Source organism: Protopterus annectens, chromosome 10.part0 (assembly GCF_019279795.1).
Source record: "Protopterus annectens isolate FY-2018-M chromosome 10.part0, PAN1.0, whole genome shotgun sequence".
Taxonomy (NCBI): Eukaryota; Metazoa; Chordata; order Ceratodontiformes; family Protopteridae; genus Protopterus; species Protopterus annectens.
Genome location: NC_056744.1, coordinates 1,780,139,443 through 1,780,158,632, shown reverse-complemented (window position 1 = coordinate 1,780,158,632; position 19,190 = coordinate 1,780,139,443). Strand labels below are relative to the sequence as shown.

At 43.7% G+C, this 19,190-nt stretch overlaps 1 protein-coding gene across 1 annotated transcript in view; it reads left to right on the top strand.

Moving 5' to 3' along the window:
* Positions 1-19,190, top strand: part of LOC122814018 (carbonic anhydrase 4-like) — a 287,411-nt gene that overhangs the window by 176,992 nt on the left and 91,229 nt on the right. The window contains exon 3 of the mRNA XM_044086598.1: positions 1,329-1,361. Within this exon, the coding sequence (XP_043942533.1) occupies positions 1,329-1,361 (33 nt within the window). The remainder of the gene's footprint in view (positions 1-1,328; positions 1,362-19,190) is intronic.

Below are 19,190 nucleotides of genomic sequence, written 5' to 3'. Positions count from 1 at the left end.
ATGGCTGCAGTCCAAATCAGTGAACATTTGGCCAGAACCCAATCTCTCTTCAGTTTTGATTCTTAAGTTGCCTGTTCTAGAAGTGTCCACAAGAAACATGACAGTATGACAATGTATTTCAGCATTACGTACATCAAGGGCAGTATTTGCTGAGGCATTATTTGTAGGGTTTTCAAACTTTCTCTTTATCTGTCTTTTTTTTAGTGTAGTTAATCACCATTAAAAATAAGACAAGTAAACAATTTCCAAGCAGGATTTTAGTCAGTTACAATTATGATCCCTTAATGCCAGACTATAATCTGTTATTAAGTGACTGACATTACAACTACTTATTGATGATGAGAAGGAGGTGCTCAGGGTGGTAGAATGATCTATTGCTCAGGGTAGCCAGGAGGATTTACTGTCCAGGGTGCCAGATGGATCTACTGCTCAGGCTTTCAGGCAGATCTACTGTCTAGTCTGCCAGATAGATCTAATGCTCAGGGTGCCTGATGATCTCTACTCAGGGTGCCAGATGGATCTACTGCCCAGGGTACCAGATGGATCTAATGCTCAGGGTGCCAAATGGAGCTACTGCCCATAGTGCCAGATGGATCTACTGCCCAGGGTGCCAGATGGATCAACTGCCCAGGGTATTCAGGAGGATTTACTGCTCAGGGTGCAGATGGATCTACTGCCCAGGCTTTCAGGCAGATCTACTGTCCAGGGTGCCAGATAGATCTAATGCTCAGGGTGCCAGATGGATCTCTACTCAAGGTGCCAGATGGATCTAGTGCCCAGGGTACTAGATGGATCTAATGCTCAGGGCACCAGATGGATCTACTGCCCAGGGTGCCAGATGGATCTGCTGCTCACAGTGCCAGATTACTTTTCTACAGCTTAAAAAAAGATGTTCAACTGAATATTAAGGTGAATAAATCCTTTGGTTTTAACTGATTCTCAGTTGTTTTTTGGTGTCAGGGCCTAAAGGTTCTTTTGGTGGAGTATGAGTTTTTCTAGAGATTGTTTGTCTTTGTTTCTCTTGCCAGTTTGGTTTTCTACAGCATTGCTATAGCATAATTTCATACTTCAGAGTCTTATTTTGCATCTTTTTTAAAAAATAACATTTACTTTTTTTTATTTTTAATTAGTCATTTGAATTATGATGGTATCTAACTTATTTAACCATTCTGTGCCATTTACTCATGTAGTATTGTATTTTTATCAGTTGTGACCAGTAGTGTAAATTAAAACAACAGTTAAAGCTTTTGTTCTTCTTACCTACATCATACATAAAGCTGCATCATTAGTTTTATTCTCCATCCTGAAGTCTTGTTTTTATCTTCTAGGCTCAGATTGGTGCTACAGCTCACCAGAATGTGGTAAGTGCCACCGAAAGCTCATTTTTATGAATGTTTGTTTTGTTAATGTAATTCTGCCAACAAGTGATATTGACAGAGACCCTTGCATTATTCAGCGGCAGCCCCAGAGTGCAATAAGTTAAGGGATTTGAGCAGGGTCCCAGCGTATGTGAGTAAGAGAGGTTGGAAGTCTTGTCCGGGTGTTCAGTTCATTGCATTAATCATTGCAGTATACTGCCATAGACATAATGCACTGGGACATTGGAGGACACGAACCTCATCAAAGTTAAGCACCGTCTATAATGTTAGCAAGTCAACAGGAACACTCAGGGCATAGGGACGTACTCTAATGCCATGAAAGAATATTCTACTTCCTGCTGATTGCCACCAAACGAGGATCACAGCCTGCTGAATGTCCTCTGTGAGAATGTTACTTTTTAGTGATAACAGATTTATGCATATTAGGGTAAATGACGTGTAACTTAGAAGTATCTGCTGAAAAAGTACACTGAAAATAACTTTCATTTAGCAATGAGAAAAATGCTCTCATAATACCTTTTATGGCAGGCACAACAAATGCAGATATGATAACTAATACAAAAAGGACAGATTATCAGATTAAAGGGCAATGAACATGCTTAAGGACAGTGCTGCCTAACAGGATCTGAACTCAATTTACTTGAATGAAATGACCTCCCTGAAGTGCAAAACTAGCTGCATTGCAAACTACTCATGGGCTGTGTGAAAACTATTACACATATTTGATTTGCTAATAATTAAAATATCATAAGACTCCAGGAGACTGCTAAGAGACTCTCAAGTCACCATATTACCATTAAATGCATTTGATGTGCACATGCCTAACTGGGCAATTATTTGATACACTATTATAATCCTAGAAAAACAATTAGAATGTAACTTCAATGGACTATCAATTCTCCCTGCCTAAGAAGGGCAGTAACATATTGTCAGTGAGAAAAATGCATTCAACTGTACCTTCAACAATTGCTGTGGAGCCCGCAGGCCATTGCTATTGCATGAAACCGACCACTGTGGGAAGTAAACTTATGACCTTCAGATTATGAGACGGATATGCTACATACCGAGCTGACAAGACTTAGCACTGTCATCCCAGTGACAATACTGGCAGTACTGCATTTCCTGTTTGGACACAAGTGGGCCTCTTGAAATAGAGTGCTGGCTGCTATTTATTTAAAGTGGTATTTGCTTTTTAAAATATCTACCCCTTAGCCCTTTATCAGATCACAGAAAAGTTCACTGGAGCTCTCCATTTGCTCATAGAAAAGGTATGACTGGAGGTCTCCATTACTTCACAAAAAATCAATTTCCCAGTGGTTGATCCAGTTAAATGTAACACAAAATTAACAAATCATTATGACTGTGTGCTAAAAATCACAGAAGTAAATAAATAGTATTCCCACCCAGTAAAGATAGCAGACAAAAACAGAAAATTGAAAAATGAATGCACAGTGAATGTACTTAGAAGAATTGGTGACCAGAGATTTCAATTGAAATCCATTAGGATCAAGCTTCTGAAGTCCTTCTGCAACCCAACAATATTTATCTTTGGAATCTCATCTTTCAGAAGGTGATAAATGTACCATGCTGCATATGGGCTTCTTTCTTTACCAATTCCCCTAACTGCCTCCAAGAGCAGTTTCCTTTCAGCCTTACTTGTGTATTTCCTCTCTTTGTGAACAAAGTTCTTTAGCTAAGATTAGCTTTTAGCTTTTGGTCAAGTTCCAGAATTAGAGATGAAATCATACTGATTACATGTGATTCTTCTTCTAACGGTTCCTGCTCATTTGGACAAGAATGAGCCTTAGAAGTTGTCCTGGTTTTTAGCCATCCTTTCTCCAGACTGGCTTTCGTCACCATCAGTTGTGATTTTGTTAGCCTTCCATGCTGTATTTTTGATGGAGTTTACATGTCCAAGGCTGCCCAGCAGACAATGATAAGGTGGTTGTTTTTCTTTCTTAAGAAGACTTAATGCTTCTGATTTGGTGCTAACACTATATGTAGTACCCTCTCACTGCATAGAGAAGACTGACCGGTGGATTATACCTGTTTGAAAGAAATTATATTCAAATTGTCTTCTAATCAGTTCTAATTCTGCTGACTATAGAGAGCATGAAAAAAATCTCTAACAAATTTTAAGTAAAATCTTCACCAAGTAACTCCTCTGTGCCTTATACCTTTATTGAACAATTATTCCTTTCTTATTATTCAAAGTATAAACAGCTGACATCAAAACATATCTGTTGAGACAGATGTATTGGGATCCTGCTTCCTTGGACCTACCTGAAATACCCTGATTCCATGAAAAATGAAATAGTGTATACACCACTTCTTGTAATTTTACCTGCAAAAGCATTTAGTTCTTCTGGTAATAAGATTTCTGAGAGATGCAAGCAATATGCTTGCTCTTCCACCATGATCTGCTTTCAAGGTAATCTCAAACTTCCCACACTGCTGCCTACAGCTTTTTCACTTTTGCAACTTATTCAGTGTTTCTGCTATTTAATTTTACCTTCTCAGTAAGAACAGATGCATGTTCATCTCTCTTTCCATGCTCCTGTTGATGGATAACCTTGCTGTGGCAGACTTCCTCCTATTGAATTAGCAAAAGGCTTAATCAGCACCCTGAGCTGATAAAACAAGCTAGCACCTCCATCCTCTCACTTAAAAATAAGCAAACAAAAAAAGCACTTTCCTGTATTAAGTTGATCACTACAGTGTGGTGATCAGCTTACTGTAATCATATACATACCTCTGACCCAGCAACCTCTTCCATTGAAGAGCAAAGAAAAAAGAACTTCACTGTAATAACCGGATCGCTACATCATAACAATCAGGTTATTATAGTTCATATCTACACACTTGATACTTCTCAACTCTCCAGTTTTTTGCCTCATGTTTTTCATCTGTTCCTCATAAAATTTGTGGTTTTCTGGCAAATCACTGAGGACTAAAGTCAATAAATAATGAAGGACATTTAAGTTTCAGACTTCACATCCTTCAGAAAATGCATGCTAATACTCTAGCAACTTTTTTAGTGTATAAGAGCAATATTTAAAATATGTCCCTATTTTTGTGTCTCTCCCCCCCCCATTATTTTTAGGCTTTGCACAGATTTCTTGCACTTTGAGCATGAAAAGTATGATGCTCCCCTCCCACGGGCAAAAAAAAAAACACTTTTTTATTTTAAACTGTAGCAAAGACCTTGTTAGAAATGTCGCAAGCAGTTGCAACAGTTTCAGTCATACAGTGAGTAATGCAGCACTCAGATTTGACCACAAATGCAATATTGGCATTTAAAAGCTGATATTGCACTAAAGAAAGAAAGGTAATTTGTGCATTATGGTGGATTGCCAGTCATGCCCCCCGAACAGTCTGCACCCAAGGCAATTGCCCCTTTTTCCCCTCCCTAGCTGCATTTTCATGAATTAGTAAGGAGAGCCTTTTCAAGAAAGATTAAAATGTGTTCAAGATTTGTCCTTTCACATTTTGATAATAGTTATTTTTCAATGCTTTCTAATATTTTCAAAGAAAAATGAGCTTAAGGGACTGCAGATGCAAGTGAAAATTAATTAAAAGTCATTTTTAAACTGCCAGTTGGTAGAAAGACAGACTTAATTAGTCATCTTCCTCTAGGCCAGCTACACCCTCCATGCATTATTGCTGCCTTCTGAAATACTTCCACTCAAAGAAAGTATATCGAATGTGTAATCACTTAAATAGCATATCTTTATGATGGACACATTTCAACAAAAAAGTCTACCCCCCAATACTTTACCTGTTTTGCTTTAAATAAAGAAATAAATGTACTTTTATATATATATATATATATATATATATATATATATATATATATATATATATATGTATGTATTTATATGTGTCTGTGTGTGTGTGTGTGTGTGTGTGTGGTGGGGGGCAACAAAATGAGATTTCAGTACAAATATGAATTTCTAGCTACACCCCTAAGTGTAGTAAGATGCTCAGAAAAACCTTTGTTGAGGACCATTCTTGTGTCAGAAAGGTCCTTAAAAATGTTGTCTGTTGTCTGTTTCTTGAATTAGAAGTATAGCTGAAACACTTCATGTGTTACAATGTTGCCTGTTGTCTGCTTCTTGAATTAGAAGTATAGTTGAAACACTCCATGTGTTACAATGATGTCTGTTGTCTGTTTCTTGAAATAGAAGTATAGTTGAAACACTTCATGTGTTACAATGTTGCCTGTTATCTGTTTCTTGAATTAAAAGTATAGTTGAAACACTCCATGTGTTACAATGTTGTCTGTTGTCTGTTTCTTGAATTTGAAGTATAGTTGAAACACTCCACGTGTTACAATATTGCCTGTTGTCTGTTTCTTGAATTAGAAGTACAGGTGAAATACTCCATGTGTTACAATGTTGTCTGTTGTCTGTTTCTTGAATTAGAAGTATAGTTGAAACACTCCATGTGTTACAATGTTGCATGTTGTCTGTTTCTTGAATTAGAAGCATAGTTGAAATACTTCATGTGTTTCAATGTTGCCTGTTGTCTGTTTCTTGAATTAGAAGTATAGTTGAAATATTCCATGTGTTACAAAGTTGCCTGTTGTCTGTTTCCTGAAATAGAAGTATAGTTGAAGCACTCCATGTGCTACAATGTTGTCTGTTGTCTGTTTCTTGAAATAGAAGTATAGTTGAAACATTCCATGTGTTACAATGTTGCCTGTTGTCTGTTTCTTGAATTAGAAATATAGCTGAAACACTCCATGTGTTACAATGTTGTCTGTTGTCTGTTTCTTGAGTTTGAAGTATAGTTGAAACACTCCACGTGTTACAATATTGCCTGTTGTCTGTTTCTTGAATTAGAAGTGTAGGTGAAATACTCCATGTGTTACAATGTTGTCTGTTGTCTGTTTCTTGAATTAGAAGTATAGTTGAAACACTCCATGTGTTACAATGTTGTCTGTTGTCTGTTTCTTGAATTAGAAGTATAGTTGAAGCACTCCATGTGTTACAATGTCTGTTGTCTGTTTCTTGAATTAGAAGTATAGTTGAAATACTCCGGGCAGGATTCACGAAGGTTTGCATGGAGTGTAAGAGACTTGTAAGACTCCATGCAAGCCACGTGATCCAGGAACAGCCCGAAACTCCGTGTAAGAGACCAGCTAAAACGTCTCTTACATGGACTGGGCGTGGATATGCTAAATACCTCACTTGCAGCTGAAAGGCATGCAAATGAGGTAGAGTAGCAATCCACAAAACAGAAAGCAGCCCGTGTAAGAGCCGTTTTAGCTGCAGAAATGTACTCAGTTGACAACTGAGTATGTTTCTGCAATAATCACAATGGAGCCATGTCATCTCCAAATAAAGGGTGCATATGTGTCAGGCAGCATGCCAATGGCCAAATATGTGGCCATTGGCAAGGTACCCCGATGCAAATATTAAAAAAATATAATTTTTTTTTCGGCGATCACCGATGTTTAAATGCAGCGCAGCCCCGCGCAAACGGGCTGTGCTGTATAAAGCATAAAAATGAAGGTTATAAACCCACAAATGTGGGTTTTATGCAATGCATGGAATTACAATGCAGGGACCAGCAGACCAAAAACAACATGGCCACCGTTTAGTGGTTGCTAAGGGGGGAAGCTGAGTCTAAGACATGTAACTAAGCATTAGTAGGCAATCTGATGTAAATGAGGCTTAGGATACTGAATCCCACTGTCACATAGCAAATGAGCACATTCTGAGTAGTGTAAGAGATACATAAGGGGGAGGAATAGAGTAGGAGATAGGTGACATCACAGGGGGGAATGGTAGAAAGAAATGCAGTTCATTGGAGGTCAGTGTTACATGACAGATGTCAGACACAGATCATGGAAAGAGGAGTGCCACAAGATAAGCATGGGAAAGTCAAGAAATGGAAGGTGTACACTGTTACTTATACCAAAGTTTCTTGCTGGGAATGCATGCACACATGTGCGCACCATGAGGCATGGGTAGGACAGTGTGTGTGCGTGTAAGGCAGACTGAGCATGTGGGAGTGTGTTGGTAGACTTGTAAGACTGTTTGCGCTAGTGTGCGCGTGTGTAGGGCAGACTGAGCATGTGGGAGCCTGTCGGCAGAGTTGTAACACTGTTTGCGCTGGTGTGCACGCGTTTTAACCCGAATAAGCAGATTCTGAATCGTGTAAGCATGTGTGCACATGTGTAAGCCACTGTGAGCATGTTTTTGCTGGTATGCACGTTGCTCCCCCCTGAGGAAACATAAAGGAAAAAGGAAGCAACAGAATTAGTAGGAAGCTAGCAGGGAATACTGCTGGAGCTAGCAGGTGAAAACAATTAGAAGCAGGCAATTACACAGGCAGAATAGTAGCTCAGCCAAGCACTTAAAACTCTGCAAACAGCAGTGCAGGATGCATCTCTCAAGAGACACTGCAAGACAGGAGTAAGCTATTAGAAGTGAAAACTGAAAAAGCTGAACTCAGAGCAGAAATGCTAGGGGCTGCCATAGCTGTCATAAGGTGACATAGGCGACTTGCTGAGGGTGGTGACAATGCAGATGGTGCCAGACAACCCACAGTGAGGAGACGGAGAAGAGTGTACAGGCCCAGGGTCACCTACCATGGGTTACATGAGCTAGAGATAGTAGAGCGCTATAGAGTGGGCAGAGACCTCCTGCAGCAAATTGTCGAGCTGTGCAGGCCACGCCTCACACACAGAACCAACAGAGGGGAACCCATCCCAGTGGAAACCAAGGTATGTGTTGGCCTAAGTATACTAGCAACAGGTACCTTCCAGAGACCAACTGGTGATATGATGGGGATATCACAGGCATCAGCCTCCAGGGTACTGCACCAGTTCCTGGATGCCATGTCAGCACATGTGGTGATCATGTATATTTCCCCAATGCCTGTGAGGTATTGGCCAGCAATATGCGTCTCTTCCAGCAAATAGCGGAATACCCTGAGGTAGTGGGTGCAATAGACTGCACGCACATACGCATCAAAGCACCAGCCGGTGAGCGGGATAGGGCCTACATTAACCACAAGGGCTTCCCCTCCATCAACTGCCAGGTCATGTGTGATGCCCAGGGCATAACAATAAATGTGTGTGCTGGCTGCCCTGGGAGCTACCATGATTCCCACATCTGGCATTTGACGCAGCTGTACCAGACATTTGCCAATGGGGACATCCCACACGGACACCTAGTGGGGGATGCAGGTTATGCACTGGAGCCGTGGCTGATGACACCCATCAGAGACGCACACACACCTGAGCAGGAATGCCATAATGAGGCACACGCACAAACACATAATGTAATAGAGCGTGTGTTTGGGCTGCTCAAGTCACGGTTCCGGTGTCTGGACACATCTGGTGGAGCCTTGCAGTACTCACCAACTACATGTACCGAAATTGTCATGGTATGTGCTATGCTACATAATATGATCTTGTGAAAACAGCTGCAGCAGGACCAACATAGGGCCGGGCCAAACAGCCCCCCACCATTGCTAAGGCCATCACAGGCAGAGCATGACTCGGAGGAGGAACAACCTGAGCCTGCCCCAGTAGGCAGAAGGAGGCATGCCCAGTATGTCCTGGCATTGGCAAAGAGGCAACGCATAGCACATACACTGGCTCAGTCGAACCCTGAGAATGATACCCCTCTCTGACTCACTCATATAATAACATGGATGCCTAAAATGACATGACCTGCTCTCAAACATGTACGGGGAAGTGTAATATGTGCATCCGACAGAGGCAGCCCTGCAGCACCACCTGAGGCATGAATACTATGTGTTAAGTAATGTAACACCATGTACTATATGCACACTTGAGGACCCTGACTAACATCCACCCTCACCATGCATGGAGCCACAATATGACAATGGGATGATCAATTGCAATAATTGGCTGAAGTAATGCAGTTAGTCAAAGGGGAGCCAATGTGTTCCAGCCTGGGATGACATGCTGAGCATGACATGATGCACCACCTGCTAGGGGTGGCATGCACCTATCAGTCCAGGCCTCATGGATACTGGCAAAGGCTGTCAGTACCCACAGCGTGCCCTGAATAGGTATGTCTCAAAACACAAACCCACCTCCATAGGTACCACAAGGGATAAGAACCTAGATGTAATGCTACCCAATGCCAGAAGTCTAAACAGCAAGATGCATGCAGTGTAAACACACCCAGTATGGAGAATGTTGATATATGTCCTGTAACCGAAAACTGGGTCAAGGCTCAAATCAGCACCCTGACACTACCAGGTTACACCTCATACTGTGCTGTACAGCCTCAAAACATGGAACAAGCTACAAAAGGAGGGTGACTAGCAATAATTGTCAAGGATAACCACACCCCCATGTTGGTACCACAACAAGAAGCAGCATGGACTAGCCATGGTCAAGTACCAGTGGCTAAAACTGCCTCCCAGTGTATAGCCTGCTACAGACTACTGTCCTAACACCAGGAACTGCACCTGGCCTATGTTGGAATACATGAATATATCAAGCCCCCCAAACCACATTATATTGGTTGACTGAAAATACCCAGACATAAACTGGGAGCATTATACTAGCACCAACACTGTAGGAGAAAAGTTCCTAGAATCCATAAACCAAAATGCCCAGGAACAATGTACCACTCCAACAAGAGGGGTAAGCATACTGGATGTGATAATTAGCAACATGGGTACTGGATGGCAAGATGAGAAGTGTATCCCTCACTGGTAAGACCAGACCATAGAGTAATCACACCGGATATACACATTCTGACCACAATCCCTGGCCAGAAAACCACAGTGAAAAACATGTGTAAAGCATAAGTTGCACCCCTCCAAACTGATGTGGAATCCATTAAAGGCCCTGTGCAGGTGCAAAATATGGGACACACTGCAGAATCTGTTATACAGGCATTCCATGAACACAGCCAGGAATGCTTGGATTATGCAATCACAAATAACAACAAGACACAATGCCATACACGCAGGCATCTGGCATGCTGGACTCCAGCCATTACCAAACCATGCAAGAGAATGAGGAAGCTACTACATGATAGAGCAAACATAAAAAGGGAAGTAATCACTGAGCAGTAGTATGGCAATAAAATATGTCCACACATACAATCCACTAAGGCCAGCTACAACAAGTAGAATCTGTGAATCCTGAGGCAATGTTACACCTGCCCCAAGTACACAGACAACCCTCAACCCCCCCCCAATAAATACAAATATATGTGAGAGATGCAACCATTTATCCAAACTGGAGGCTGAGCTCCCCCAACTCAGTACTGTTAAAACTAGACAGGAGGAGAAGGTAACCACACACACCACAAACCCAGTCCCACATAGACCTATCACAACTGTAAACCAAACACATAAACACAGAAAAACATTCCCGGAGGCCCTAATTACAAACACACCACACCAACAGAGGCCTCCAAAGCAGACCCACAAGCAACCACAACCTCCACACATAGCACATGCAACACATAGTACACAAAGCTGGTGTGCCAAACAGTCACAGGCCAGAAGGAGAAACAACATGCCTGATACAGTTGTAATAGGTGACTCTATAGGCAGACACACTGCTGTCCCACTCACCAGACTGAACAAGGGAAAGGGTACAGTAAGCTGCCTGTAGGCTGCTACAATACACCACATAACACAAGTACGCCGGTCACCCCAAAGCAAGTAGAAATATGATGCAGTCATTGTCCATGCTGGTGTGAATAACCTGAGATGTACCTCCCTGGACTACATGAAAAGATACATGGATGAGCTCTCTGAGTATGTACTCCAGGCCAGTATGACACTGGCCATTTGCAGCAGCCTACCCTCACCAAGAATGATGCCACAGTGCAAACACAGAATGATCAGCTTTAACAGGTGGCACAATTACAGCTGTCAGTCCAAGAGGATCTAATGTCTATCTGCTTGAGGTGTCATGCATGACAAGCCATGCTGCTGTTCCAGGGATGGCTTGCACCTGTTACCCCTGGGCATCTGGATATTGGATAAGGCTTTTGCCACCTCCATAGAGCCGTATGTAGGCAAGGCTGAAAAGACTAACCCACCACCCTAGAAAACATAAGTGGTAAGAAACATAAGGGTAATGCTGACCAATGCCAGATGTGTAAACCGGAATATGCATGCTCCTGAGGCCCTTCCCAGTATGGAAAACATCGATGTCTGTGCAGTGACAGAAACCTGCTGCAAGCCTACTGACAGCACACCAGCACTACCAGGTTATACATCATATCATGCTTTACGGCCCCAAAACCTGGACCAAAACATAAAAGGAGGGGGAGTATCCATATGCAGCACAGACACCCATACGTCCAGGTAACTGACAATGCACGAAGCATCGGAGACCACCCATGTGCACCTAACTGTAGTCAAAACTGCTGTACAGTCTGTAGCATGCTACAGACCACACTCTCACACACAGGAACCTCACCCAGATGTCTTGAAGACACTGGCCAGTATGAATGTCCCACCAAATACCAAACAAGGTACTCACAAATTACCACATAGGTGGTAAACCATTATGTATGCAAGGAGTAATCAGGGACCTAGGGACACAAGTGGACAGTAACCTGTTATGTGATACTCACATTGCCAATGTGGCTAGGAAGACTGTCTATATTGGACACCGTATCATGAAAGGATTCACATCTACATCAACAGAGGTCATTGTGCCCCTGTACTGTTCTCTTATCAGACCCATAATCTAGTACAATGACTCATTTGGGATGTACCTTACCTGACACCTGCAGCGGTTAGAAAGACCTCAAAGGTATGTCATATGCTGCCTGGCTGTAGACACCCCAGCTGAATGCAGTCACATACTGCCTACACAGAGACATTGTATGTCTGTTGTACAAGGCCATGTCCAACACAGGAGTAATGGACATGTTCCACCCCAGGAAAATCAAAGCCATTGGAGCTGTGAGAGTGACAGATGTCAGCCTCAACACATAATGAAATAGGATGTGCTGGAGGGACAGATACATAACCCAGAGGTTCCCCACACCCTGGAACAGGATCCCACTCCATGTTAGGCAGAGCCTCTCACTGACACCGCTCAACAGGAATATTGCCAAGTGGAAGGATGATCGTAGATGTACACTGGGGGTCTTCACTTTGTCTCGTCCAGACAGAGGCACAGTAAAGTAAATCATAAATGGCCATAATATTCACATAGCAAGGGGCGCCGAAAGACACACACACTCTGGCTAGGCTTACAAATGCCCTAGGGTGGATAGCCTAGTATGAACCTATGAACCTGTGAAGATACAAATTGTACAGGACACTAAGGATAATCCCAAGGCTTACTCAACTGATGGTAGGAACCATGTTGGGAATTCACAGATATGCTCCGAATCACACAAATATTACAAACAACATACCAAACACACACACATATTGCCAACATACAACCTGACAGTTGCAGTGCAACCCCCCCCCCAGAATGCAAAATATCTATCCCAGCAGACTGCTGGCCCCCTGACATTGCAGATGCTGAGGTAACAGCCAGCATCTACAAAGCAAAACACACAGCAGCAATGGTATGAGATGGTGTCCTGGGCTGAGTCCAACATGGACTCCAAGAAGAATGGAATGCCAAATCACACTACTGCTCAATGTCAGCCTTACCACAGGATATGTACCCAAAGAGCAGTGTACAACAACAGTGGTCCTTCTCAACAAAGGTGTTGCCTGAATGGATACTGCAAGCTACCACCCCAGAATCCTGACAAGCTTGGTCTGCACAGCTATGGAAAGGATCAGCATGTACCACAGACATAAAGCTATCGGGGACCTACTGACACCAGACCCTACCCAGTGTGGCAGTCTTAAGTGCAGATCCTGCCCCTAAACATGTTTGACCCATTTGAAACAGTCATTAAGGTCATTGATGAGGACAATGTGGTCCACACAGCGTAGCTGGACCTTGCAAATGCTTCCATACAATACCCTACGTGTTCAGTATAGATATGTTCACCAGCTTAAATATAAACCCCTGTGTCAGTAGAAGGGTTGCAAACCAGACCAAGGACAGAACTGACATGGTCAGACATGCTGCAGCCATGTCAGACTACAAACCAGATATAAGTGGCATCCCACAAGGCTTGGTCCTGGGACCTCCCTCGTTTCGTATATATGCCCCATAGGTACAGGCCAACATGGAAGGACTGGGACTGAACATGTATGCAGAGGAGTACAAACTGCCCACCATATCTGACCCCCAGCTGACACAAGCATCCCACAAAAGGGCCACATAGAAATAGACAACTGCTGCCATAGCCATGTCAGCAAGCTAATTGCAGAAAAGTGTATAGTCAACCCCCGTGGATATACAGTAAGTGCCCACCAATTACCACACAGGTGTTAACTCATTACGTACCTAACATGTAATGAGAGACCTGGGGACTCAAGGTGATAGATATCCTGCATTGGACAAACATGTGGCTGTAGTGTTCCCAGAAACATACCATATACACGCCTAATCATGAAGGTTGTCAGATCTAGATAAGGGGAGGTCATTGTGGCTCTGCAGTAATCCTTCATCAGCGTTACAATTGACTACAATAGCCCCTGTGGGATGTACCTCAGCAGACACCTCCATCAACTGTAAAGTCCACAACAGTACCTCACCAGGAGTAGCAAAGAGCTTGAACAGATGCCATGTGTTGCCTGATTAAACAAACTGCAGCTCCACACACTGCCATACTGCCCACCCAGAGGCAAGCTGTGCCTGATGTATAAAGCCATGTCCAAGCTGGAATCAATGAACATGCTGCACCTTGTACAATCTGAATGGCAGTGAGCTATGCACATGAGAGACCTGAACCCCAGCACTGACATACATGGGACAAGCTGTACTGAATGATCCATAACACAGAAGCCACCCCCACTCTTGAGTAAACTCTCAGTACAGGTTAGCCAGAGAGTCACCCATCGACACTCCTCAAGAGGAATCTTGATGAGTGGATGGGAGATGGTAGGTTTACCCTGGGTATCACTGTTATGTCACAGGTAGATGGAGGCACAGTATACTTACCATGACATATGTCATGGCAAACTCAAGTTACAATGTGTGTCGAAGGACAAACACACTCTCTGACTAGCATTAGAAATGGCCTAGGGCCCATCGCTAGTGTTTGCCAATGTCCACCTATGTTGTAGAATACACTACCAATGTTGGACAAGCCTGGTTTAGGTAGTCCATATCTGAACATAATGTAACATGGTCATATGTGCATAACTGGCCCCTAAACAGTCTGTTGTGCTCACTATGAAGATTTAAAGCAGTGATAGGACTAAAGCCCAGGATACTGTCCACCACAGTGAAAGTACTGAACCAGTACAGTATATGGTACTACAGTGTTAGGTCAGTATGAAAGGATGTTGACAACTGTATGCAAAGTATCCCATGCAAACCCTGCAGGCACAGTATAATCCCTGTTGTGTTCATACACGAAGCAGTTGGCCAGTAAGCACACAACATGACACCCAACACACAACCATAAACGTGAGATATTGTTGAAGTTCACACTCATCCAAATATGTGGTGGACTGCAGAGTTCAACATATGGAAAGCTCACACTGGGCATGCTTGCACACTTTGATAAATGAGACATATGTCAGACAACATGCCATGGAAAGGCTTAACTGGGCATGCTCACACACTTAGGCCATATCTCCGTTTAGCAGTTGGCCACACATATCTGGTATTTGTACGTGTCATTCCCGGAACCAACCACATCGCAGCAATCTGCCCAGTGCACACAGTAAATGACTACAGAGACATAAGTGATATAGTGGATCCCCCTCATATTCAAACATCTTCCACAGATTCACAAGTTGTTCATAGAAACAGGGAATGCTATGGCAATAAAGACCTGCAAAAAGTCTATCAGCAACATATATTGTGCATCTGACAATTAAACATATGGGTGTAGAGGTCAATACTAGGCTGTTTGCCCTAGGGAATGACAGCTTAGCCAGAGTGTGCTTGGCATCTGCATCCCCAGTACAGTAGGCTACTGTGCCACTGTAAAGTAGGTCACATAAGGCATCATGTGAGGCTAGTGTGCTGTGCCTCTGTCAAGCAGGGACACAGTGGAGATCCCAGGGTTTGAATGTGCTAAGCCACATCCATGTTGTTGGTGTGTGCTGGAAGAGGGTTGCTGAGGACCTCTAACAGTAAGTGGGCATCAATAACAAACTGAGGGGAGCCCTATCTGCATTGTCTGGACAATTTCACTGTCAACACTGTGTTGTGATGATTATGTGGGATTGAAGTGTCATGCCGGTACTGTTCAGAGATGTCCTCCCTCTGTGGGCTACAGATCTGCAATGTATTAGCTCACTCTGTCTGTTGGACAGCTCATATATGGCTGGTGTACACCTGACAGGTGTCCTGTTGTGGAGCAGTCATGGGTATATTTGGGATAGCATGATCATTGCAAACCTTACACATGCTCATAGAATGCAATTGTCAAGGATTATGCAGAGTGGCCAGTATAGTCCCCCAGCATGGGCCCTTTGAAGACTTCCACCCCAGTCTTCACAAGTGTAGAGTTTGCTTGTGCTAAATACAGTTTGTTTGCAGTGACAACCTTGCCTGGGGGTGGGGATGGGATATGGATGTCCAGGGAAAGGTGGGTATGGTCAGATATCAACAATGGTGGTCTACCTCTGGTGTGGAACAGTGAGTACCCATGTTGCAGATGGACAGGTGCAATATGTATTCCCCCATGTGGCTGTGGTGAGTGGTTCTGCCATAGCACATGGACCCACAAATTGTAGTGGCTGTAGGGTAATGTTGTAGAGGCCTGAGTAGTTCCCACACACAATATGCCTGTACCTGATGTTAACAACTGGAATGGTGTATGTGAACACCTGCATATCCCGGCACTGTTCCCAGGGAAGCAAAGTGTGTGTCCTGGATGTGGGAAGGGTGTTCTGGACTGGTTGTGTTGTGTGTTACAGGTCCTGTGGTCACGAAGCATGGTATAGAACATAACCTGCCAGTGCGATGTGCATATCTGACCCTGAAGTAGGTGGCTGCAAATGCATATATATGCTATCCCCCACCTGACAGGTAGTACTAGATGTACATACCTCTGTAGAAATAGAGATGTCAGCACCCTATAAATACTGCAGGTGCAGAACAGATGCCCAGTAATTCGGATAGCGCGCTCTGCTAATGCGCCTCCCTCAAGTGTCATAATATAGTTAGGTAGGAGTTTGAACCATGCAAATGCTCAGTGTGTGTGTGTGTGTGTGTGTGTGTGTGTGTGTGTGTGTGTGGGTGAGCGGGGGTGTTGTGTGTGCAAGTCTGTGTGAGGGAAATGCCCCTTTTAGCAACTGGGAAAACACTCTACAGGATGCACATTCCCCTTTCTAAACACTGATGATGTCAGCACCCTATAAGTACAGCAAGAGAAGAATGACCTCTCAGTAGTGCGAATAGCATGCTCCGCTAATGCGTCCATTTCAAGTGTCATAATATAGTTAGGTAGGGGTTTGAATCCTCCAAATGCCCAGTGTGTGTGGAGGGGGGTTAGTGTGTGTGTAAGTCTGTGTGAGGGAAATGTCCCTTTTGGCAACTGGGAAAACACTCTACAGGATGCACATTCCCCTTTCTAAACACTGATGATGTAAGCACCCTATAAGTACAGCAGGAGAAGGATAACCTCCCAGTAATGCGAATAGCGCGCTCTGGTAATGCGTCCGTCTCGAGTGTCATAACGTAGGGGTTTGAATCCTGCAAATTTCCAGTGTGTGTGGAGGGGGGTTAGTGTGTGTGCAAGTCTGTATGAAAATAATGTCCCTTTTGGCAACTAGGAGAACACACTACAGGATGCACATTCCCCTTTCTAAACACTGATGATGTCAGCACTGTTAAGTACAGCAGGAGAAAGGAAACCTCCCAGTAATGTGAATAGCGTGCTCTGCTAATGCGTATGTCTCGAGTGTCCTAACATAGTTAGATAGGGGTTTGAATCCTGCAAACGCCCAGTGTGTGTGGAGGGGGTTAGTGTGTGTGCATGTCTGTATGAAAAGAATGTCCATTTTGGCAACTAGGAGAACACACTACAGGATGCACATTCCCCTTTCTAAACACTGATGATGTCAGCACCCTATAAGTATAGCAGGAGAAGGTAAACCTCCCAGTAATGCGAATAGCGCGCTCTGCTAATGCATCTCTCTCAAGTGTCATAGCTAGGTAGGGGATTGAATCCTACAAGTGTGTGGATGAGGGGAGTGCGTGTGCTGGCAAGTCTGTATGAAAGATATGTGCATTTTGGCAATTAGGAGAACACACTACATGATGAACATTACCCTTTCCAAACACTGATGATGTCAGCACCCTATAAGTACAGCTGGAGAAGAGAAACCTCCCAGTAATCTGAATATCACACTCTGCTAATGCGTCTCTCTAAAGTGTCATAACATAGGTAGGGGTTTGAATCCTGCAAATGGCAAGTGTGTGTGTTTGGATGAGGGGAGTTTGTGTGTGTGCAATTGTGTCTGAAAGACAAGTGCGTTTTGGCAATTAGGAGAACATACTACGTGATGCACATTACTCTTTCTAAACACTGATGATGTCAGCACCCTATAAGTACAGCCGGAGAAGAGGAACCTCCTAGTAATCCGAATAGTGTGCTTCGCTAATGCGTCTCTCTCACGTGTCATAACGCAAGTGTGTGTGTGTGGGGGGGTAGTAGGGTGTGTGTAATTGCAAGTGTGTGAGAGAATAGTTCCTTTTGGCAACCACTACAATACACCAGATGCTGCATATTCCCCCAGTAAACACAGGTGATGTCACAACACTATCAGTACAGCCAAACAGGGCTAATTGCCCAGTAATGCCAACAGTGCGCTCCGCTACTGGGTCTATCACCGCTGTCAGAGCACAGATAGGTATGTTTTGGAAACCCACAACTGCCACGTGTGGTTGTGTCACACAAAATGACCATGTGTGGGTTGTTGTTCATAATGCATGACATTGCTTAAACCAGCAATGGCACTACACACATGATGTATGTGTGTGACACATACACATATATAACTGTGACCTTCAGTAGTTACCATGTCTGACACGTGCCTCAAGTGGATAAATGGTATTTGCAATGCATAACATTATGACTGTGTCTTACTGTGCAGGGGCCGCATGCGGTATGTGTATATACAGTGTGAGTTGTATATGGTATCATCCTAACAGCAGGGGATACACATCTGGTCTGGGCCATATAGTCTACATGTAGTCGATGAACAGATGCTGCATGTTCCCACCTGTTGTGGGAGTGGTAACATGTTGTTCCACTGCAATTCAGTGACTACATGCTGGGAACCTTTCAGCTAGTGTGTTGTAGCTACAGTAATGCTCACACACAATGTTCAGCTGGATGCAGTCCAGCCATATAAAGACATATCTAGAGACTGTCATATTCCCAGTGTTGTTAGGGAGGACAGGTGGGTTTCCTGTGTATGGGAGGGTTGTGTGTGCCAGGCTATGAACCAGAAGGCAGTCCAACACACTGTTAGCTGCTCATGGATAGGCCCTGATGCTTTGTGCTGTGCCAACAACCTGGAGGTGTGTGTATCCGTGGTGCCTTGAGATACCATCCCCTTGTTCATGTGTGTTACGGGTGTAGGGGACGACAGGCATGGTATGAGGTATAACCTGGCAGTGATGGGTTGCACCTGTGAGCCGTGAATCAGGAATCTGTTACTGCACAGATATTGCAGTTTACCGTGCTGAGGACAGTGTCCAATGCATGCATCTTGCGGTGTACACTGCTGGTGTTGTGTAGCATT